This window comes from Clupea harengus, chromosome 14 (genome assembly GCF_900700415.2).
Source record: "Clupea harengus chromosome 14, Ch_v2.0.2, whole genome shotgun sequence".
NCBI lineage: Eukaryota > Metazoa > Chordata > Actinopteri > Clupeiformes > Clupeidae > Clupea > Clupea harengus.
In genome coordinates, this window is record NC_045165.1 from 15,459,998 (window position 1) to 15,483,603 (window position 23,606).

Sequence of the window (23,606 nt, forward strand, 5' to 3'; positions counted from 1 at the left end):
AGAGATTAGTTACACTTTATTCTTTAATACATAACAACAACGAGATTTTGTGCTGCATTGTTGTCATGAGTTAAAACTCAGCCAACTCCAGAGGACTTAAGGCGTCTTGGGAGGATGTGTTGAATATAATGCATCTAGCTGGCACTTCCACTTTCGACAGCCTCCAAATGAATGCCATAAGACAAAATTGAAGACAAGGTGCGCTCAAGGTGAAGCAACTTTGTTGTTATGTCGGTGACGTAATCAATGTGGGCGGGGTAAAACCCGCGCTGTAATTACAGCAAAGTGGAGTCAAGTCGCGTTTTGAGAAGGATGAGAGCGGGACATAACTTGAATGGGATGGTGCAAGGATTTCAAGGGAACAGTGGGATGAGCAGTTCATTGCGAATGTGAATAAATAGTCACATTGCTCCTTTTTTCATTGTGGATTTAAGACAGCAAGAGCCAGATCTGTAGTAAGAGGTAAGTGCAATTTGCTGCTCACATAAAAACTGTTGACTTGGCGAAAGGGAAGCGGGGGCACCTTCCTAGTTCGTGATTTGAACAACATAGTTTGTGAATATAAATAACGGACATAGGCAGATTTGACATATATCTGAGGGTTGCATTTCTCTACAGCATTTAGCTGTGAGGCTTTGTCAAAACTTCGCCGTATTTTACGAAAGGGTAACTAGTGTTGCTGCAGTGATGGCTTGCAAAATGAATTCCTCTGCCATACATCCAGGATTGTCTCTCCTTTACGTAGAAGTTTTGTGCTCATAAAATATGAAAGACCCACATTTACTAATGAAAGAAATATTTGATAGTCCTCCCGACTTAGGTGATATGCATGTTGGACATCCTAGTAACTGATGTCCATAAACTGGAAAAATGCTACAAGAGGCACTGGTTCACGTCGACTTCCTATACTTGATATTTCGTCTCAGATCGTTCTTTGTTAGCCATTTACTTATGTTTTGTCTTTGCACGCCTGTCATGCTTTAGGTGGTGGTCAGTGTCAGGCCACACTGGGACCTAGTTAAATGTGAAATCCCCTCTTAACTGTTACACTGAATACCCTGAAGGATGAAGGATTCTTCTGGAAAGCCTTTTCCAACTGTAGTCAAATAACCTGACCATCTGAATAATGATATGCTGACCTACATCTATACCTCTCTCTCTCTCTCTCACACACACACTCACACACACACACACACACACACACACACACACACACACACACACACACAGGTAAAAGTTTCAGGGGGAGATAAGGGCTGTTTGCTTTATAAAAGAAAACATCGCCATTACCAGCTGAGCTGAACTTTGCACAGCCTGTCAGCACTGTGTACTCTTAAAGTGAGGGTTGACCTTGGAAAGATTTTTATCCAACTCTCCACCTCCATCCATCCCTAAAAATATTTCCACCCCCGACTCTGTTTCAGTGGGGAAGGGTTGCAGACAGGTTCCTCGCTATCTGATCATGCATCTTGTTGTGTCTGGGGGACACATACAGAGGCCGGGACAGACAGAGCGTGTTTGTGGCTTGTGCCGTGCTGTCAGAAGAAGGGGAGGATTGTTCTCTACAACCCAGACATTTAAAACAAATGCAGTTTTCACTTTCACCAAACTAACCATAAAGCAACTCCACCTCGTCCCACAGGCATAACTACATGGCTCTGCATCCCAAAAGAGACACACTTACACACACACACACAGACAGCCAGCTCCACTGAAAAATAAGTGGGTATACTCCGTATACCTGCGTATACCCTGGACTACACCACTGCTACAGGGTATCCCATCGTTCATGGACCAGGCCGTTGTGCCCAGTAAGGGCTTATGGCTCGCCTCACTCCAGGGTGTTGAAGCGTCGTCTGCTTCCTGATCTGGGCACAGATAGGCGCTGCCAAGGGAGTGGGACCCTTCCGCTTCGCACTGCGCACACTTCCCCTTATCGCCGACCACAATATGCTGATATGCCAATGCCATTATGTTGAAAAAGGCCCATGCTGAACATTATTATGCTCAAAGTATGTTTCCACAGGCCATGCAGGATTTTTTTTTTTAGAGTCTGTCATGGGTTTTGTCCTTTTTCATGTGCTGGATGTGTGTATGATGAAGGTTCTGTTTGGCACCAAATTTGGTACCATTTGGATGCAAGTGAATTTTTTTAATATGCCTACGCACTTAATTGCTTCTTCCCACAGAGGTAAATATAGATGTCGTACTCATAATCTTCGGTGGAATGGATATATTTAGCTTCTGGCACTCTTTGAGTGGTCATCCTTAAAGGAAATAACCTATGAAGAACCTACGAAGAACCATTCTTCTGAGAGAGTCCTTAAGAGAAGAATGGTTACACATTGCATGGAAACCTTTTCTGTGCTTGTATAAAAGGTTCTGCTCTAGGAGTTCTTTTATAGGCAGAGACGGAACGCTCTCTGAAAGAATCCTTTGTAAAAGTGTAGTTTTGATCAATTCTTTCTTTGTATTTAAAAGAAGTTTGCAGTTTCCTACCCCTCATTCAGTCAGATTCACTTGAGTTTAAACTGGGTCTTTACCAACAGAGCCAGAAAGGAAGACTGAGAGGCTCAAGCAGACTCAAAAACTACTGCTTTCCTATTAAAGCTTTTTGGCTGCATGAGCCAGATTGACTTACTTTTGTGTGGGGCAAAGTGAGATCATCAAATAGGTCTCTAGCATTTTGACTGTAAAGAGCTTTCATGACATATGCCAAAAGGAACCGTTTAAATTTAGGCAGCTGAAAATTGGGTAGCAAAAGCCTTGGCACTCATCCAAACAAATGGGACTGGGATGCCCGAAGCTGCCTGGACATCCCAGGTTTTTACCATATTTTTCAAGGATTAAGTGGTGGATTACATGGACAAGATAAGAAACCTTGGGGAGGTCTGATTGAGGCTGAAGACTGAGGATTAGTCTTAAAACATACATTTGCTGCAGTCGTCAACGAGCCACATTTCCCAGGCAGCTCTCAAGGACTAACCACTCAAGTCAAGATAAACAAGGTGACTTAATGAGCACTTTCTAAAATAGCTGTGTTCATGGTCAAGTCTTTTCCATGACACTATTTTTGCTCCGTGATGTTTCCTTTTTTAGAAGTCAAATTCACTTGAATATTAGGTTTTTCCATGTCACCCCATTGAGGGAATTGAGTCTTCTGAGATCCTTAGAGGGACACGCTATGCTTTGATAACTGATGCTGTCAACCCCTTTTGTAATGAAACCAAACTCAACACTTAATTCCTTGGCTTCTCATTGAAGGTGCAGAGGACCTGTTAATTATTAGCACTTGAATAACTGGAACTGAGAGGTCAGTTCATGGACTATGCTGTCCAAATATCTGTAGTGCTTGATGGTGTCTGAAGTGTCGTATTACTTGAACAGTGAGTTGTGCTCAAAGGTCAGCATGTTCCTTTGGCCCTGTATGATGACTGAGTGGTGGTAGGGGAAGAGTTTTGTGTGTGTGTGTCTGTGTGTGCGTGTTACATACATGTGTGTGTGAGTGACTGCGGTTTATCGTATCCGCTTGTGGTCGGCCAAACGGCGAGCCGTTGACCTGTGTCATAAATGCAGAGGCAGCAACAGCAGTGGAGGTGGGGTGGGGTGGGGTTGTTAGAGGCGGTGCTCCTCCAGCATTGTATGAGCTCTGTGAGATTTTCTTGAGTGGGGGGCAGGGTGGTGGTTGGGAAAGGGTAAGAATGGGGTCAAGCTAGATAAACAAAACCATACCACTGAAATAATAAAGACTGTGTTTCGGTCCAGAAATCTCTGCAGCCACAGTCAGTTTGTCAGTTGGGTCTTTTTTTTTGGAGGGGTGTTGGAAGCTTAAAACCCTTCCCCTGCCCTCATCACATAAACATTATGACGACTTTTTTCAAGAAGCTTTCTCATCGCCTTGCAAGGAAGTCTCGAGAGGCCTCTGTTGTGCCCTCTGCGTCCCTGGAGGCTGCTAGGATGGCTTATAAGAACAGGAGGCTGGAGGCTATTTGTGGTGTTTTAGATGTCGTCTACACACGACAACGGAGTGTTTAGAAAACAGTGTTTTTCCTCAAAAAGATTCACATCCACTTTACAACATTTTGAGAGCTCATCCGTGTCCGTACAAAACCACTAAAACGAGTGAAAACGCTGTTGGTAGCTAGGCCATTTTAAAACCACAGTTCTTGCAAAACCTTATAGCCTGCAATAAACAAGATTATTGACACTGCGAGACAAGATCAATCTTATAAATTGTTTATTTTTCAACATCAGCAAAACGTGATTTGGGCAAGCAGAATTTCCCCAGTGAACTTACCCTGCCTAAAGTTACTAGCATGTTGCGTCACTTCATCTCTTACAAATCCAGAAGAGGTTTTGGCCACTGATGTTTCCAATAGATTATATCCTCCTTGTAGAAATAGAACAAATTGGCTGACAACATGATGCATGTCCATCAAAAATGTATTTTCTATTCATTGCCACCTAGACATAGTGGAGGCTTTGGAGGGCGGAGCTCAGCTTCACAAAGAATGAGAGGTGATTGGATAAAGTTGGTTCCGTGTCGCCATCATTTTCAAAATGCTCTGTTTCCGCCTGTCCACACGGCGACATAAGGGAAAGTCTCCACTTTGGAACCCTTTTTCAAAAATGTGCGTTTTCAGGCCTGGAAAACATGCAAGGCCAAAGGACGCAACCAAACTAATGGTTTTCACAAGGTCCGTTTTCACCATTGTCTTGTGGATGTGCCCTATTAGATGAGGCTTTCTGACAGGGTGCAGTCAATTCCCTGAGTAATGTCTTTGGAAGTTTGTGTTTAAAAATTGTTATCAAATGCGTTCAGGAAGCAGGCACTAAAAGCTGGCAGAAGTGATACTTTTCTGGAATATGTCAGTGAGCCGGTTTGACATTTGACAGTCATGAAATCAATTATTTTTTCAAATTACAGTTTGGTGTGAAATTAACTCAAATTTACCAGCATTCCACGTGATGTCACTTCCTTCCTCTGTCTCTGTGACCTCCTTGCCCTATGTAGAGAATGTGAGAGGGCCATACTCACCTTAAGGGGTAACTTTGGCTCAGCTTGCAGTTTATTGGTCCCTTTGGGCAGGTTAACCGAAGGTTTCGCTTTTCTCAACCATGAGAATCCCAGGCCTATACCCACAGGAAGTGTTTCTTAGAAGTTCCTCATCTAGGAACAGGAGAAATCATAAAAAAGATCATTTATGGCTCCTTTTTGCAGAGATGATTTATGGAATTCACTTTTTCTTTCTCGGGCGACGATTACTCAATTAAGCAATGACCATCTTGCATAACAGTGCAGCAGGCTATGCAGGTTTCGAAATGGCTTTTTATGAAGTCATTGCACACATACTCTTGCACACAAAAACCGATATGCAGAAGCACTCCAACACAAACATCCTCAAAAGCACAAATTCATATAACACTTTTGGTCACACATTGCACTTAAACACACACACACACACACACAGGCAAGTCATGTTCAGTTAGACCACTTTGGGAGCATTATTCTGGTACTATATCTTGGAGTCTGTGCCTCATCCACCCTGTGCTCTCCTCCAGGGTGGAGGATGAGATCCTGTTCATGCTCAGATGTTGCACCTCCTTGATGGGAGAGAAACATCTGGGGATTAGAGGGATGCTTAGATATCTGATGGATCACTGCCAGATTAAGGCCAGATTAGGGCCAGATCTGTTCCAGAATCATCTGATGGTAGAAATGTTATGAGCTGCAAGGAGAGGGTGAAAGAGAGAGAGAGAGAGAGAGAGAGAGAGGATACCATGACAGATAGAGATAGAGATAGAGATAGAGAGGGAGGGAGAGAGATAGATAGATAGAGAGAGAGAAAGGAAGAAAGAGAGTGAGATTGAGTAAGTGAGAAAGATAGATGAAGAGGGAAAGAAAGTTAGGATGGGGCAGCACCTAATAGAGAGGGAGACGGGAAAGATGGAGAGGGATGGCTGATGAGGGAAACATGAGTGCGACAGCGAGTAAGAGAGGGAGAGAGGGCTTGATTGAGTGTGTGAGAGAAGGGGGCATGAGAGTGAAGGAGAAAGAGAGAGAGGGAGGGAGGGAGGAAGGAAGGAAGAGGGAGAGATGGGAGTGTGGGGAGGGGGCCCTCCATTTCCACTCTTTAAGCCGATGTCCATATGATTCCTCCCCCTCTCCCCACCTCCCTCCCTCCCTCCGCATCTGTCTCCAATTAGGAAACGAGCTCCAGCCCTCCGTTTGGGAGGTTCGCCTCGGTTAACACACTTATCAGCTGTGGGAACAAATGCTCTCCATTTGTGTGTACCAGAGGTCTGGCTTTGACCCAGGTGAGCAATTACACCACAGCTTTGGATGGTGGGGTGTTTATCTAGAGTTAGATTATGGAAACAATAACAGCTGCTATACAGAGCTAATGTTTTTGGAAGTTTTGTAATTGAATTTGAACACGGCTTAACCGCAACACTTTTGTGAGATTTCTTCCTTTGGTAGTATTTGCTTCATACACGGACTTTCTACACTTGTTAGCTGCCCCGCCATTGTTTAAAGCTTCCTTTTTCTTGTTCATTGTCTCGGTGGTCCTTGAACACCATGAGAGCTTTGCTAAGCCTGAGTTATGTTGAGCTTGCACTCTCTGCTTTGTCTACGGCCACGCTTTTGTGCGATGGCTGTGTTGAATTTCTGTCATTTTCCGTGATCGTTTGGCTTAGAGGGCCTTGTCCGTGTCCCGCCTGATGACTGATTGGGTCTCCTGTTTTAAAGGAAAACTCTACTAGGGGCCTTTTTGAAGTGGCTATTGTTGTCTGTGTAAAGTTTACAAACATTCCTGAGTACAACAGGCCCTCAAAGACTGATATGTGTGCCTTTGTGGTCTGGCAAAGCAAAGTAATCCTTAATCGCCATTTTATTGCCAATGAGGATTGAGATGAATGAATTGGGCTCGTAAGCCAACAGAACTCAAGCTCAATGAACATCTCCCCCCTTTTGGACTTCTTCCAAATGTTCTCATTCTCTCGCTCACTATCTCCCTCGAGCACTCACTCCTGCTCCCTCACTGCCGAGGGGGGGATTGAAGTTTTAAACCAGCGATCTTCTATTACAGGTTTTCCTGTAGAGTTGGCAGAGACCAAGGTGGTAATAACTCCACCAAGGTCATGTGTTTAACACCCAGGGACACCCAAAATGTATCTGTACTGTAACTCACTAAATCCGCTTTGCGTTATGCCAACAACGTCAGTAGTTGTTGTATATTGTCTATGCACTATGACCCCTGGTGTGTACCACTTCACCATGACAGCATCTGCTAAATAAATCAAATTAGAAGTGGGTCTCCCCAGCTCTGTAACCCTGACCGGCAAGCGAAGGAGCTTTCCCTTGGTCGCTAATTTCCTAACCTCCTATGACATAAAAGCTTTGGCCGCCCTTCAGCAGTGGCTGTCCGTCGTTTCAGACCAACGGCGAGCCCACTCTGCGGAACATTGTCCATCGTAATCCCTGAAGAATTCCAGCTCCGCTCTGATCTCGCTCGTGCAGAGGTATGCAGCCGGTTCAAAGGGCCCGACGACTGTGAGGATGGCTCACCAGGAATCACAGCTCAGGCCCTCAGAGGTGAAGTCTAGTGGATTAATTTAATTCGATTTCATTTGGGAGTGGAGATTTACTCTTCCAACACACACACACACACACACACACTCCACTCTGCAAGGCTGTGCAATTGCTTCAGTGATGTGGGAGACTGAGTCGTTTGGTGCTTTGACACGCCTCATCGACATAAGAGAAGTAGCTGAGGGATTAAAAGAGGAAGATTGTTTTGTAACTTCGGCTGCAGCCATAATTTCTTCCCCTTTTAGGTTGATGTTATGAGGGGTGATGCTTCTGCCTGGCCGGTTGACCCTGGCCCTCTGAACCTCTGGCCTCTATCGAAACCATGCCACTCAGATGGAGCCTGCTGGATTTTATAGTTTACTGTATAGAGATTTTGTGTCATAATGATCCTTCATTTTGACAGGGGTCCTGAAAAAACTTGACATTCTTCAGGCGGCCATCTGGACTTGTTCATACTAGAGCAGTCATGATTTAGTTGGTCTCTTGGTCCACTTAATGGGTTTCCACTGCACAGGTATTAACTGCAGATGAAGAAGAGGAGAAGAGAAGAGAGATTTTTAGCATGAACCCCACCCCCCCCTGTTAACATGTAGAGAACCCCCCTATCAGGTGTCAGGGTGCCTGCAAAGCATACCTTTTAATAGATGCTGTAAAATTTTTATTGAGGTTTGAATTGAACGTGGGAAAAAGTGCTCAGAAAAAACACTCTGCACAGAAGAATGAAACGCTAATAAAAAAAGAAATACCAGTAAGTGAACTAAAGAAAATATTGTAACTAAAACTCTCTTTAAATGGATAAACTTTCCCACAGCTTCACAAAAATGCAGGTGGAATACACGTAGATTTAGAAAACAGTGAACAAAAAGCACAGTTGAAATGAAATGAAAGTGGAGTACACATACCGGTAGATTAACAAGAAACAAACAATGAACATGTAACGGACGGGAAAATAGAGATTCTTCCACGACCCCCATGACCGGCCTCAGGACCCGTGGGGTGTCGGACACCCGGGGCGTGCTTTACGTTGGCGAGCGCCTGGCACGGCAGAGCACAGAACACTGAATGACTCTGTGCTGTGGAATGACAGGAATTCTCCCCGTCTGAACGGAGAGATAAGACACGCAGAGCAGCGCTGTGCTGTGCCTCCACACGGAGCACACGGCAGCGCGCACACACCCCCGAGGAATTCAGACATGGCTGTACGTCTGTAATCCACGATCACACAAACGCTATAAAAACATGACTGTATGGACGTATATCATGAAAGCAGCTCTGAGACTGACAGGGCTCCGTAAATAAGAGCCTAGTGAATGATTGCTGGAAGCCCCCCTTTTTTACAGCAGCGTTTTCTACAGACATAATGGCTGGAAAGGCCCTTTTGTGTCAGCAGTTTTAAGACACGGGTGGAAGGTGTGTTAGGAGGGCAGGTATTCATTTCCATGAAATTCTCTTGAAATGCTCCTTGGTGATGGAGGTGTTGCTCAATACTGATGGGAATGAGCAGAAATAAGTCTGTGATTATTTTTTCTTGTAGTTTCTAACATCATTGTTATACACGATATGTTTTCAAGACAGCAGTTCACATTTTTCCGTTCTTACTTCTCCGTCATTTTTGGCAGCTGTAGTGTGTGTGTGTGTGTGTGTGTGTGTGTGTGTGTATGTGTGTGTGTGTGTGTGTGTGCGCCTTATCTTGAGCATAGTTGAATATTCTCCTTGGTTTCATTTTCTTAGGTGTGTATTCACCATGGGTGTGTATTCCCTTTGATATAAGTATGACGCACTGACCCTCATACCTCTCTCTCTCTCTCTCTCTCTCTCAAGCAGGTTCGGTGAGGGGCGTGTCATGCCAGAGGGGACCCACTGTACTCTCCACACAAGCCAAATGGGAGAAGGTAAGGCCTACCTCAGACACAGCAACCATGCAGTGACTGTAGAGCTCAAGTATGGAGTCATTAAGCTAGAAAGAGGGGATGTGCTCATTTTCTCTCTCTCCTTCTCCTCCTTTATCTTCTATTTCTCCCCTTCTGAGCTGGGTTCTGCTGGATGCTATATAGGTAAAGAAGATCCAGCTGAATTGAATATGACATGTACGAGGTCACACAAAGCGTATGCACTCATTCTCTTTTATCTTAATATTGAAAACTTCTCAGTCATTCCTTTTCACCTTTCCCATTGGGTGACTTCTCACATTTACATGTTTAGTCACATTTACACTTAGACACTTATATTTATATATGCTTAATAATCCTTATGATTTTAGCGAGGCCTTTCATCCAGGTGACTTAAAATGATTGTTTTTAGCGATTAGCCCACACCACTGAGCTGTTGAGGCAAAAGAGAGTGGTAGTATTTTATGTAACCACAGCAACAGTGTCCAGATCTGTTCCAGACCGCTCTGCTATCTAGGTTTGATTTTTATTTTAAAAAAAATCGTTATCAAGTAGACTAAAGACAGATCACCTCTAAACACAGGATGTGATTGTCAAAAGCCATTATGCAGTTAATATCACAAAGCCAACACTAATGTAAACTTCCAGTAAAGTACGCTGCACCAAGAATATCCTTGTGTGCCTGTGCTTGAGCTCATGTTGGCTGTAGCCCTACTCGGTGCAAGGCCAAAACAAAGGGCAGGAATGTCTGTGAATCATGCCCAATTAATATGATTAGGCTCTGGCAGGTATAGCGCAAACCCTGGCACTTGCGCTCCTAGTACGATTCAGTGTTTCCATGCCAACAATCCCAGATGCAGTGCTAGTGTTAGGCCTGCGTTAGATGTATGCGGCAGACTCTTGTGTTTGGACTCTGTAGTCAGGAACTCGGGATTTACAGTAAGTTCTGTGTCGGGGCAGCGTAGAGGGGGGAAGGCATCCTCGGGGGCCAGCGACGTCGCTACCGCCCCTCTGCCCCTCCTTTCCAGCTGGCGAGGGCAGTTGGCGCTGAGCTGACACCCTGACTGAAGAATGCCCTGTGTGTCAAAGGCTCCCTTTTCTCCCTTCTCCTCCCAGGCCGCCTCCCAAAGCCAAAAAAGGGGCCCGGTGCTGGGACGGGGTGTGTGTGTGTGTGTGTGTGTGTGTGTGTGTGTGTGTGTTTGTGTGCACGCATTGCACCACCCTCTCTGTCCGTATGTCTCTCTCTCGCTCTCCTGCCTTGTTCTGTTCCTCTCTCCTGAAACGTTCCTCGCTCCGCTCGCGTGGATGCTGTGCTGCTCTTAATCTTCGCTCCATGCCTGGGCAAAGCCCCCAGAGTTGAGATTTGTATCTGCCTGTCGCCCGGGTCAGTCTTCCCTATTTATAGCACTCGTGCATGTGTGTTTGTGGGTCTTTTTTTCCTCCTTGTTTTTTTTCGAGTGGGTGGATTATTTGTAACCTGGTATGCATCGGGGCCAGACGGCTGTTGAAGCCTTGTTTTTGGGAAAGACTCCAGGCAAACCCTGCTTGTGATCTGCGTGGGGACGGATGATAACGGAGCAGGCGAGGAGGACGGGACAGCTGTGAAAGCGCAGTGATCTGCAGGGCCCGAGAGTGGAGTGGAGTGGGGAGGAGAAAGCAGAGCCTGAAGGAAGGGGAAAGAATGCGACCGCTTCAAAAGGGGGGCCCCTGACTCTCTGCCCCGTGTCAAGGTAAACAAACAAACACAGAGAACAACATCAGCGGTGCGTAAATAGAGCCGTGTTAAAGTGACACCTGCACTTGAGTTCACTGGGGTGTGTGGGGCCCACAGGTGTGTAAAGATTTGGACAGTTGGACTAGAGAGCTGGGAACATTTTGGTTACAACAAAGATAGGCGCTGATTCCGGATTAGTGGCGGCCCGGATCTGGCCATCATCTGGCACAGATGTGGCCCAGACTCGGGCGTTGTCTGCTGCTTAGTACTTTGTAGTGGTTGGAGTGTTTTAAACACTAAAGGTCAGGTAACAGCAGAAGAGGGTGGGTTTTGATGTTATGTTTCCACACAGGCCCCGGGAAACATTATTTGTCTACTGGGATTTAAGTACAAAGTTAATACGTTTTCAAGAGCAATCCTCTTAAGAGCTACTTCTTAATTCAGCACTTGGAGCGTGTGATGTGTTTATGGCCTTGGATTATGTCCTGTCAGTATGACATTAGTCAGAAACATGCTCAGACCCTCTGTGTGTGTATGTGTGTGTGAGAGAGGGAGAGAGAGAGAGAGTCTGTGGTGATTACAACAAAGACACCACTCTGTTCACACACACTCCCAGCAATCACTCCCGCTTATGATCAATTTTCCAGACTGAGGTGGACCCTAAAGAAAACAGTCCCCCCTGACCTCAGTGGAATTCAGCTGGGCTTGCAGTGGGGGAGGCTCAGGGATCCACTGAAAGATCCCAGGAGATTTTCCAGACCACTGGATCACTGACCTTGGCTCCGGGAGTGTCCACTCCCTAGGTCAGCCGATGACCAGACCACAAAATACACACAGACACACATACACACACACACATACACACATACACATGTCATTTCTTTAGCGTGTTTGTCACTGCTAATCCGCTAGGAGGATGGCCCTTTGCTGCACCAGTTGCAGGATGTTTGCTTGTTGGCATTACTGCAGGAGCCACACCAGAGCATCTGCTGAGGAAAAATTCAGACTATTTGGGTGCAACACATGGGAGTGTTTTTGTCCCCCCCCTCGGCCCCACACTTCTGTCTTGGGGTAGATTTAGTAACAAGAGGCGGGGTGGTGGGCGGGTAGTGGGCCGTTTTTGCCCCTGTGGAATTTCAACAGCCCAAGATTTACTGTCCTTTTATCGCATTGTTCCCCGGACCGTCTTCTTCTCTCTCTCATTACTCTCACTGTGAATGATTTTAGTGCCCCCGACAATGGCTTTATCTTCCAGTGAATTAGACCGATTCTCCACAGTCCTTCAGCTGCGAAGGAGCCCTTTTTGCTTGTGGCACTGCCAAAATGCTATTGATAACCACCCCCTGCGTAAAAAAAAGAAATGCCATACTGCACATTGTTAACATCCATTTAATGAGGTCCTGTAGGTTGCCATAGAGACGTCTGGTGGCCCCCTCGATGCTATGCAGTGACCTTACCATGTGGGAATTCATTGCCTCATTCAGGCAGGAGAAACAGTTGAGGCAAAGTCTCCCGTAGTACTCCCCCCTGAAAAATACAGTCTTTGCTGTCCTGTGCACCCAAATAATTCTTGCCTCCTGACCACCCACCTTACCCTCCCCCACTTTCTCCTCTTCTCTCCACTTTCACCCGACTAGCCGTGGCTTGATTCCACAAGGACGTGATAACAGGGTCGCGGGCTTTGCCGCGGATTTACAGGCCAGTGGTAAAGTTTACAATGGGCTTACACCTTTGACGTCCAGCTGCACAGATGGCTTGTGTTGTTGGACACAGGAAGTTCGGATTTGTGCAGACCAGACCCAAAGCAGAAGGGGGGCATGATTTCTGGGGGCATCAGTGTAATAGCACTCAGACTAATTGGCTCTGGTGGGTTTTCCTTTATTCTCCTGCATGGCTTTGCATAGTTTGACATAGTGGTGACCCCCGCGGAAAAACATTGAGAGTTTAGTTTGGGGTCTGTCTCATTTGATCTCTCTCTCCCTCTCTCTCTCGCTCGGTCTCTTTTTCTTTCTCTCCCTCTCCTCTAGTCTTCTCTCCTTCATTAAATAAAGACCTCAATCACAGTGTTGGTGCACGTACCCGTAGTGTGAAGACTTCCTCGTGTCCCCTTTGATCATACAGCCAGAAATTCTCATGCTAAACTTGCTGAACACTTGAGGTATTTTCACACAGGAACTGTCCAGAATGCGAGAGGATATCAGCACTGACTGCTATAGGCTCAAGAGGTTTCTTTGGATGTCATAGATGAGAGAAAATGCTCTGACTCACCACTCCAGACATCTGATGGTTAAGGACGGTTGCTGAAGAAAAAAAGCATGCTCTGTTCTCAAAAGCCCACTAATCACCTCAAATGAGTGGGTAGAGCTGCAAGTATCTACCAGCGTCTTTAACTGGCTGCTGGAAATTGAAGGGGTTCCGGGCGATTATTAAGGAAAAAGGTGACACACGTAGCTCTTACACCTGCGTTAGCATGCTCTAAAAATAACTTGAGGGCGTAATTTGTTTCGTTTGTTAGAGCAAGCAGGTTGATCTACTGAAAACAGCCACTCTGTATTTGAGCATCTGAGTGGTGTAATTAAGCTGTCGTTGCCTGCAGCTCCACGGAGCATATGGCGACCAAATGGAGAGTCTTCAAAAGTGGCTGTTAAAAGTATCGACACACACGAGGCTGTTTCGAGTCTCAAGCACCTGTTTTGCTTTTTTTTGCTTTTCTTCTTTTTTTTTTTTTGCGTATCTGTGATGAATGCACAGGAACTGACCTGAACTTAAACCAACAATGTCCCGACCTTGACAGCCGCGATGGAATGCTGACTAGAATTCCCCCGCTGGTCAGCGCTGCCAATCTACGTGTTTACCAGCCACCAAGCTAATTATTAACAATTTCTCCGGTCCCCTTTGATGGGGGGGGGGGGGTTGCTGCTGCTGCTGCTGCTGTGCCGTGTGAAGGGGGGGGGGGGGGGAGAGACAGCAGGGACCCCGAGACCAGTCAGAGCAGCGAAAGGCCCTTAACAAGCTTTTCCTTTTGCCAGCATCTGTCAGAAATCGACTCATGCTGCGACAGCAAAGTCGCGCTGCTAATGAGAGGCCAGATCCCGGTGACTTTAGCTCTGTGGCTTATAATGGAATTTGCCACCGGTGGCCTCCTCTGACTCTGTTACTCATAGAGCTCAGCGGCTAAGTCCTCCACAGCCACAACCACGTCTTGAAAAAGCCGCCGCCACCTCCTCCTCCCCACCCTCCCTCCTTCCACCTCTCCCTCTTCCTCCACGTCGTTCCTACGAGCCCAGTGGGGCTGTCTTTCGCCGCTGCGGAGAGGGAGGAGACTTTCCCAAGGGGGATAAAGCCAAAACCACAGGTCTTCACTTACCCCTGCGCTGGCCTCTTGGGAACCTTGGTGTGGTTTTTGTGGAGCGTGTGGGATGCATGTAGGGCCGCTGATGGCCTTGTTTGGATGTAAAGTGGAGGTGCCATTGTGCCTTTGTGCTGTGGGGAGAGGGGGTGACACCGCGGGGGTTAGCGGGGGGGGGGGGGGGGGGGGGGGGGTTTGACTCTCAATGGTTAAATTTAACTGATTAATGAAAGCTGGGGGCACCATTGGGAGACTCTGGCTGCAACTCAATGACTGCTCACAAAAAGCACTAATCAACAAATTAGAGGGATGGATTCCCTTGGACGTGCTCGTGGTCTTTGTGTGGGAAGAGAGGGCTGTGCCGTTCGGAGCAAAGGGTTTCTCTTTCAGTACGGAGAGTATGGAGAGAGAAAGAAAGAGTGAGTGAGTGACTGAGAGAGAGCGAGAAAGAAAGAAAGGGAAAGAAGTGTTTCACAAAGGCTCAATCTTTCTGTTCTTTTCTTTCGCAAGAAGTATAAATTAGCTAAAGGGGGAATGGCTCCTATCATTAAGGTTTTCAGCAAAGTCAAGTGCAATTCCTCTTTCTGACAGGAGGAGGTGCCATTCAGGAGCAACACATCATTATAGATTCCTTGTGAGGGTATGATAAATGTAGCTTCGAATGCTTTCCTTCTGAGGAAAAAAACAACTTGAAATTGAATTTGCTTAGACACTTGAATGTAACACTCACATCCAACAGAAAATTGCCTAAGACCATGTACAAAAAGGCCTTTCATTTACATGGATTGGCAATTTGTATAGTTTAGATACTGCTGTGTCTGACATGGTTCACAGAGGCCTTTGTAGCTCTCCTCTGCAATGTCTCTGTTCTGACTTTATTTTGAAAGAGAGTTTGAAACAGGAAGGAAGCTCACGATGCAGGACATCTTTCAGAGTGAGCGCAGATGTTGTGATGTCATGGTGAACTAGAGTAAACACTCCAGTGGCCAGACGCTGCAGAGAAACATCCCTGTTTTTCATTTTCTCTCAGCCTTCCTGGTTCCATAATGGCATTTGCATGAAGCCAATCAGCTGTTCCCCTCAGCCAGTCCCTTGATTTGGTTATGAAGCACCAGTAATAGTACCTGCTGTGAACCTGCTGCCAAAATTCTGGTGATAAGACATGTTCGGACCCTCCTCGGGCCGGTGTTACATCACAGCCCAGCCACGGAAATGTTGAGGTGTTATGTAACCCGTACTTCTGTGCTAATGAGAGTTACTTGGAATTGTTGTCGAAACACACACACAGCGCTCTTTTGTTCAGAATCTAAAACTTCATGCCAGAGTGAGACCCATCTCTGTCTCTATTAGTGTCATGTGATCTCCCACTGCTTTTGTATCAAGAAGAACAGAGGTGTGTGTGTATGTGTGTGTGTGTGTGTGTGTGTGTGTGTGTGTGTGTGCGCATCCTGGAAGGAGGAGAGTAAAGCCTTAGAAGGATGTTTTAGTTATGAGTGGGAGTGGCACATGATGCATCCCAACTCTCTCCAAATGAACAAGGAGGATTACTCTTATCTCCAAATATCTACATGGCAGAGAGCGAGAGAAAGGAAGAGCGAGATAGAGACTGAGAGAGAGAAAGTGTGTGTGTGTGAGATAGAGAGAAAGAGGCTGGTTTTGATGGAGAGGGGAATCAGTCATCTGCTGATGTTCAGAAACTGATCTATTTCAACCTTGCGCTCCGACTGATTGGAATGTCCCACCTCCCTCTGTAGAGCGCACACCTGGGAAGCGCTGATAGAGGTTTTCATTGCCATGTCGAAGGGAAGGTATGTGAAGAGGTTTTTAAAATGATGCATTTCTGTCAGCTTTGAAGTGCTGGATGTGGTTCTCTCTGACCAGTTTCACGGCTGGTTTTGTTTCCATGTTGATATCTTTCATATCGTATTTCTTTGAAATCTGTCCTGTGTCTTGCAGTATGTTGAGATCATTTGTATGACAATCAGTGTGATTTGACTTATCTTGACTTAACCTTAGAATTTGAATGTAAAATAACAGCTCTCTAAAAGCAATATTTTGAATAATGTTCGACAACAATGCAAATATGAGCACCGGCATAATACATAGTTATCTAAAAGGATAAGGTAATATAATGCAACTCAGTGTAAACAAAAACGTTTTGAATTTTATGCTGCTTCTTCGTCACTGTTTATCTGAGGCGATATGTTCCATAGAGCACAACCCTGGCCATGGGTAGTGTTGATGCTCACGCCGAGTGTTATTGAGTACTCTGTATTGGCCGATTTGACTCGCAGGGAAATTTTGATGTTGGAAAGAAACAGCTCTGTGTTGCCGAGGCCCTGGATTTGCATGAGGAACACACAACACGCCTGAGTCTCTGCACATAGAATGGGTGGTGATCAGCCTAGTAATCCTGGATAAGCGTGTAGTCCTTCTGGCTAACTTGTTTTATCTGCATAGTTTGCCTTTTTGAGACGTTCTCTTCTCCTTCTTCTCTCCTCTCTAGTTTGAACGTCTCAACTCTTGTTATAACCCTAGAACTTGTTTTGTCCCCAAAAGCAGCCACTCTAAGGGCATGTTTGGGATGAGTTAGGATGTTCCTTGCTTTTTAAGAAAGTGCTGCATTCCTTCATCAGATCTATAAAAGGGTGGGACAGGAATAACAAACATGCTGGTTAGTGCATTAGAAATAAGATTCGCCATATCAATCGAAGAGGTAAGTGCTAAATGCCAGCATCATGGTGTAGCCTGTGACTAAAGGTCTAGGTCTGCACGGGCCTCCTATGTCTGACTGCCACTGCTTGACACACACACACACACACACACACACACACACACACACACACACACACACACACACACACACAGTGCAGATTGGGATCGGATGCCTTTGCATAGATTCCCTTGGCGGAAGCGCTGAGGCCAGGCTCTGTATAGAGGCCTTTGTTTGCCTCTCCTCTCCTGGAGGACGGATGAAATATGTTTTCTTAGTCTGCCTAGGGGGGAAAACATGGACTAACAGTGGCAGTGACATTATATTCTCCATGGCACAGCCTGTGGTTGTGGCCACAGGCATCGGATTATGGGGGGGGGGGGAATTTATCGGCATAAGGGGGGTAAATGCGTACCTCTGAGATTTTTTTTTTTACCCCATCAGCAAGTCCCCTTTGTTATGATTTATGGCCATTACGCCTGAAGTGTGGATGTTTTGTATGGAATTCCTGAATATGTTGACTTCCTCTCCGTTGTGATAAATCATCCTACCCCCTAAAAAAAAAAAGAATGCCAATCTTTCAATCTGTTCCACGCTCCTCAACAATCCATCATCAGGCTCATCATTCCTGCCTTCACCCCTGGCAGCGAACACACAAGTCTCATTCATTCTCACCCCCCACACCACCTCACAACCCCAGGAAACCCCTCCACCAACATCCTTAGGGTATGAACACTGCACTGCATGCCCAGGTGTGTGTGTGTGTGTGTGTGTGTGCGCATGTGATAATGACATGAGAAGGAAATGTTCCGTGCTGTAGACCTACAACCCCGTTGGCTCTTCCCCCATCCCCCCATTCCTGTAAAGATTCACCCACCAGGTCGGAATGGGAAGAATGGCAAGTTGAATAGTTTAAGTGAATAACCCCCCCCACACACACACACACACACTCACACACACACACAGCAGCCTGATGGTAATAATTATTTGTTATGGTATTTGTTAACCAATTATGACCTAATAGACCCTGTGAAAAGCATTCTAAACCACATTCTAAACCAGAACAGTCACGTGAAATGTAACCCATTTGAGAGCTCAAACATGTAGCTTTAACTGGACAGTATTGCCTTTGCCCTAATTGGGAGCCAGACAGTGGACCCACTGCGTTTCTTACTCACCATCTCAATCGTAATAAATTATCTATATTTTATCTTAATCCTTTTCCTACTCCTCAAACATGTCTCTCATGCACTGAGCCTTGGCTAGTGGGTCAGCAGTAACATTATAATCTGGGTCCATAATGGAATCGAATTCATTGTTACTCTCGTCTTCAAAGTAACTGCGGCACTCCCTTCACTCGGGTCATCAGCCATTGATGGCATTGTGTGACGGAGTGCCGTCACTATGGATGAGAATGTGCTCTGACTGCCATGCCAAAGAGCCTGGCTCGGGTGTAGGTTTAGGACCCGATAGTCCTGGTTTCAAGGCCAGGTGCTCTCTCTCTAGCGCTACACGTTGTCTAAAACGTGGCTCTAAAGGGAGAAGCATGCAAATGTTGCATCTGGTCTTAATGAATGTATCCACCCAGAAGTGACCTGAACCCTCTTAAGGCATTCAGTGTATGTTTAACAAATTGTTATTCTATGGCATTTTCTTGTCGCAACGTGGTTTAAGCTGCTTTCGCAGTTTAGTGCAGTGCAAGGCTGCGTTTTGTACGTACAGTTTCTAGATTTGTAATAAAAAGCAAGCCAAATACGACACCAACTCTGTCTTGAGTTACTCGCTGCTCAGACCAGCTGCATTGAAAAGACTGAGTTTGTTCGATGTAGACGCTGAGGTAGGCAAAAGAGCAGAAAAAAACACCCACACACTGAATATATGAGACCAAGCTGGAGTCCGAGAGTGTTGGTACTGCTGGTGTGGCATGTACAGGGCCTGGTGTTATGAAAAGACCCTTTTTTGAAGCCTTTACGTCAGGAGTATTGTGCTGTGACTTTGTCTATGCATGTCCCACTTCAGATGTGGCAACCAAAATATGTCTAGTATGATGCTGCTAGCTTGCTTGCGTGCGTGCGTGTAATAGATTGTGTAATATTTGTATCTGGATATTATACATACTGAATGAACATTTTGCATTAGTGTGTGCTGTAAATGTTACACAATTTAGTGCTTGTATATTATTCATACTGAATGATGTGTGTGTGTGTGTGTGTGTGTGTGTGTGTGTGTGTGTGTGTGTGTGTGTGTGTGTGGATGAGTCCAATAAGTCATAACAGTGTGCAGTCAGCGCTTAGTCGTTTCTCCATCCCACCCCTCCCATTAGATGAGTCTTCTCTCTCTCTCTCTTTTCTCTCTGTCTCTCCCCCTCTCTCTTTTCTCTCTCTCTCCCTGTCATTACCTGTTCTGCACGTTTGCTGGGTGAGCACTTGTCAGTCATCAGTCTAGACTCTGATGACTATCCCATCAGCCCCCTGAGCAGTAGCAGCTGTTCTCCGCTTTGAAACTGCTCACGTCTATAGAGTTGTCATCCCACCTTCTGAAGATACCCCTTGTTTGAGAATGTCGAGCTGTCTCTCTTCAGGTGTCCAGGGGCCCTTTGTTGTGCGTTTGTTTGCGGAGTTTCACGATGAAAAGAATGTAGCCACCTGTCAAGCAACATCACGGTTAAAATAGCTCCGCTAATGTTTGGTTTAGACCAAACCACAAGGCTGTCTCAGCTGTTAAATGTTTTTTTTTGTGTGTGTGTGTGTGGGTGGAAGCCCCATCAATTTTACACGTGTTGATGTTTCTCAAACAAAGAAGTCAGTGACCTCTTGACTGGATGTTCTAAAGTGTGACACGTCCTTCTTTGTTTTGGTGGCCAGGATGACACTGGTGCCATCGGGATCAGTCATGTGACAATTCTGAAACGTTTAGTAATATCTTCTTTAGGCTGGGAGCACACGGGCAGAGTTTCATGGCGGGTTTGCTCATTGTTTCCGTGCCCTTTGACCTTTGCTGCCGCTGAGTGGAGTTTTTGTTGGCTCCTGTCTGGGATCCTGCTAGAATCTCTGTTCCTGGTTTAGTTGAAAAGTCACACACACACACACACACACACACACACACACACACACACACACACACACACACACACACACACACACTCGCGCTTACTCTCACACTAACACACACTCTCTCTTTCTCACTCACATATTCTCACACACACACACTCACTCTTTCTCTCTCTCAGACTCTCTTTCTCACACACACACTCTCTCACACGTGCACATACAGACACATGTTCACATACACATGCACACATACATATTCACTCTCATACACACACACACACATACTTCCCCTTATCTCTCAACCCACATGTTCACCAAGTAGTTTTCATTCCATAAGCTCACCACTCTGACAGCTGGAGATGAGATCATGGCACTATGCAACGTTCTTGTATGTCCAAGGACCTCTTTGAATCTTATCTCACGCAAGTGGGTAATCAAAGCAACAATTATCAAGGGCTTCCTGGTAGGTCTCTCCTGCAGAACAATGGTGCATGTTAGTACTTTCAATTTCCAGCTGAAGTTACAGCTGTGGGGGTTTCAGGTGTGAAGTTTGTCTTTTGTTCCCACTTGCAATTTCTTTCCAATGATGAGTAACACGATGATGATGATGAAAAATTATGACGAGGCCCTGTAATTGCTTATCTATGACGTGTCACACCGTTCCAGACTTGTGGCAGTGACTCATGTGTTCTTCTCCATGGGGTTTGCATAACAACCTTTTTATTATCCGACTGATTACCTCAAACCCAGGTGTCAAAGCCGCGCGGGCTCACAAATCCTCTTTTGGCAGGTGTCACACAACGTTTGGCAGCTAACCGAAAGGCATCGGAGTCCAAGAAGGCTGCCTCAGTGCTTGGCTGTCAAGTCTGCTGTGTGCAGGTCATAATGTATTGCTTTGGAAAGCACACCTGCCCCATGATTGCCAGGCTAGCCCTCTTCTCTCCCAAAGCTGGTCTGTTAACACGGGGGGTTCGATGGCTGACTAAGGTGATAATACTATGACAGTTGCTTTGGCCGCTTTTCACACAGGGGTGTGAAATTGAAATGAGTCACTTCCTGTAGTGTGGTTCATCTGTTGGCCACTTTACTCAGGCCACGGCGAGGAGTGCGTGTAGAGAGAGGAGAGCGTGCGTCAGCACCTCAGTGGTATTCTAAGACAGATGGCTTTTCACCCCTCACTGGTATTCGACACATGGCATAGGTGACCGAGCAGAGCGCAAAGCTACATTTAACTAGGATTGCTGTGGGATTAACAAGACTTCTCTCTTTAAATGTTCAGTAAGGTTGTTAAAAACGACATTATTAGAGCCATGATAATGATGTAATTCTGAAAAGATGGTGCTTCCAAATGTTCTTGTACCTTTGTGTCTTTATTCGTTGTATTAGGTGTTGCATTTCTGCATTTCTGCAATTCTTAACATTTTTCATTGAGGAAATGGAAAAAGATTCAATGTAAGGCTTGAAATGCAAATGTGCCTTTTTGACCAAAAAAACCCCCAAATTGTATCTTCAAACATTTTTTGGCCAGAGTTTGGAGTTGTGTTTCGATCAGCAAACCTGTATTGGCATGAGGTGAAAAAAATCCCCAGAATTTTTTTTTGGGGTATTGAAGCTCTTTCGTGAGTGTTGAGACAGAAACTAACCTGCTGGTCACTAGTTCAACCCTGAAACCAGTGGGGTTAATGAATTACCCATGAGAGAGCTGCCCAGGGGGCAAACAACTCCAGGAAAGGGCAAGAATTTGGGGGTAGTGTGCATGTGTGTAGTACATTCCCGTAACAGACTCATCATTTTCCTCACAACATGTAATAACAGGCAGGGCCATTGCTGACTGACTGAGGCTGTGCTCTTTGACTGATAGACAGGCAGGCAGAGAAACCTGTTTTGGAGAGAAAGGGAGAAGAGTGAGTGTGTGTTCTGGTCAGGGCCAGCGCATGCTGACTGTGCCAATGATAGTTCCCAAGGATGATCTCAGGCCTTACTCATGGAAAACAGGCAGAGCCGTGTGCCAGTGTGCCACGGGGCGTGTACCGTGGTCCTGTAGAAGCGGGTTCCGTGGTCCTGTAGAGGCGGGTTCCGTGGTCCTGTAGAGGCTTGCTTTCACGTCCTCCGCCTCCGCTGCTCCTCCGTGTGTACATCTGGGTCTTGAAATGATGGGGCTCGGCCCGCCTCACGGCATCACTCTGATGTCACCCGCTCGTGAAACTCGCGACCTTGCCACCGCGCAGCCGAATGTAACACTTAGCAGAGAGTAAACCGCGTGTGAGGGCAGGAATCTAGACCAACGCCTTTGTTTGTCTGCAGAAGTAAGAGCGGGTTCGATGACAGCCCCTGTAGGGTTAGACTGTGGGGCTGGTATGCTACATACCTATTAAGATAGAGCATAACTCTCATTTAGCTCTCAGATAGCATAAACGTCAAAAACGTGGTTTTTCACTGTAATCACTAGTAACTCTAAAACACATTGCACTGACAGACTGTGTTTAAATGTTCTTTGTTTGCATTCATGCAACATGGCAATTTACCTGTAACATAACATAGTAGCTACTACTTTTTTTGACACACATGTAGACAGGCTGACGATATTTATTGTCTGCCAAACCCGTCAGATTCCAAGAGAATTCCCGGTCTGGGATGGTAGTGTCTGGTGCCCTAGTACAGTATGTAGAGCATGTATACATGAAATGCTAAAAATAACATACACATTCTTGGCAGTCTTGACTTGATTTGTGTAGAGTTGTCTGGCATTGTGTGTGACCTGTCATTGCCTGCTCAAACAGTCAGGCCTGGTAGGAGTCTTGTCAGTGTTGAGGGTTGATCTTAATCTAATCCCGTGCCTAATCCTGTGCTCCAATCTCCTCTCCTCTCCTCTCCTCTTCTCTTCTTTCCACTTCATTCTTCACGGGGCACAAGCGATGGGAAGATCGTTTCAGTGGCACGCTGTATAGACAATCCCAGCCAGTGAGGCCATCCTTTAAAAAAAAACAACAAAAGAAAACAAAAGAAAAAACATTTTTCCACGAGCGGGTGGTCGTCATCTTTTTAACACTGTTCCGCTTTCCATCTAAGTTCCAGTAGTTCATGCTAGTTTAAGAATGACACACAAACAAAAAACGCTGGAATCCCCCCCCAAGCTCTTTCCGTGTCCCAGATACTTTTTTTTAACCCCCCCACCCCCTCAGCACCATTTCCTTGTCCCACTATTCCCAGACTTGACTTTCAGGAGCTGAGAGGAAGTGGTTGGTCTTTCCAAAGAATGTGGATCTCGGTAATTGGGGCACGTCAGTAATCATTTTC

At 45.9% G+C, this 23,606-nt stretch overlaps 1 protein-coding gene across 6 annotated transcripts in view; it reads left to right on the forward strand.

The window, feature by feature from the left end:
• The first annotated feature begins 271 nt into the window (after positions 1-271).
• Positions 272-23,606, forward strand: part of LOC105908178 (pleckstrin homology domain-containing family G member 3) — a 50,582-nt gene continuing 27,247 nt past the window's right edge. For 2 of the 6 annotated variants that reach the window (XM_031579959.2, XM_031579963.2), the window contains exons 1-2: positions 274-462; positions 9,419-9,486. In XM_031579959.2, the coding sequence (XP_031435819.1) occupies positions 9,438-9,486 (49 nt within the window). In that variant the 5' untranslated portion in view covers positions 274-462; positions 9,419-9,437. Of the gene's footprint in view, positions 463-6,275; positions 6,319-9,415; positions 9,487-23,606 lie in introns of those variants that run through there. The other 4 variants (XM_042709685.1, XM_042709684.1, XM_042709687.1 and 1 more) reach the window with 4 other exon arrangements.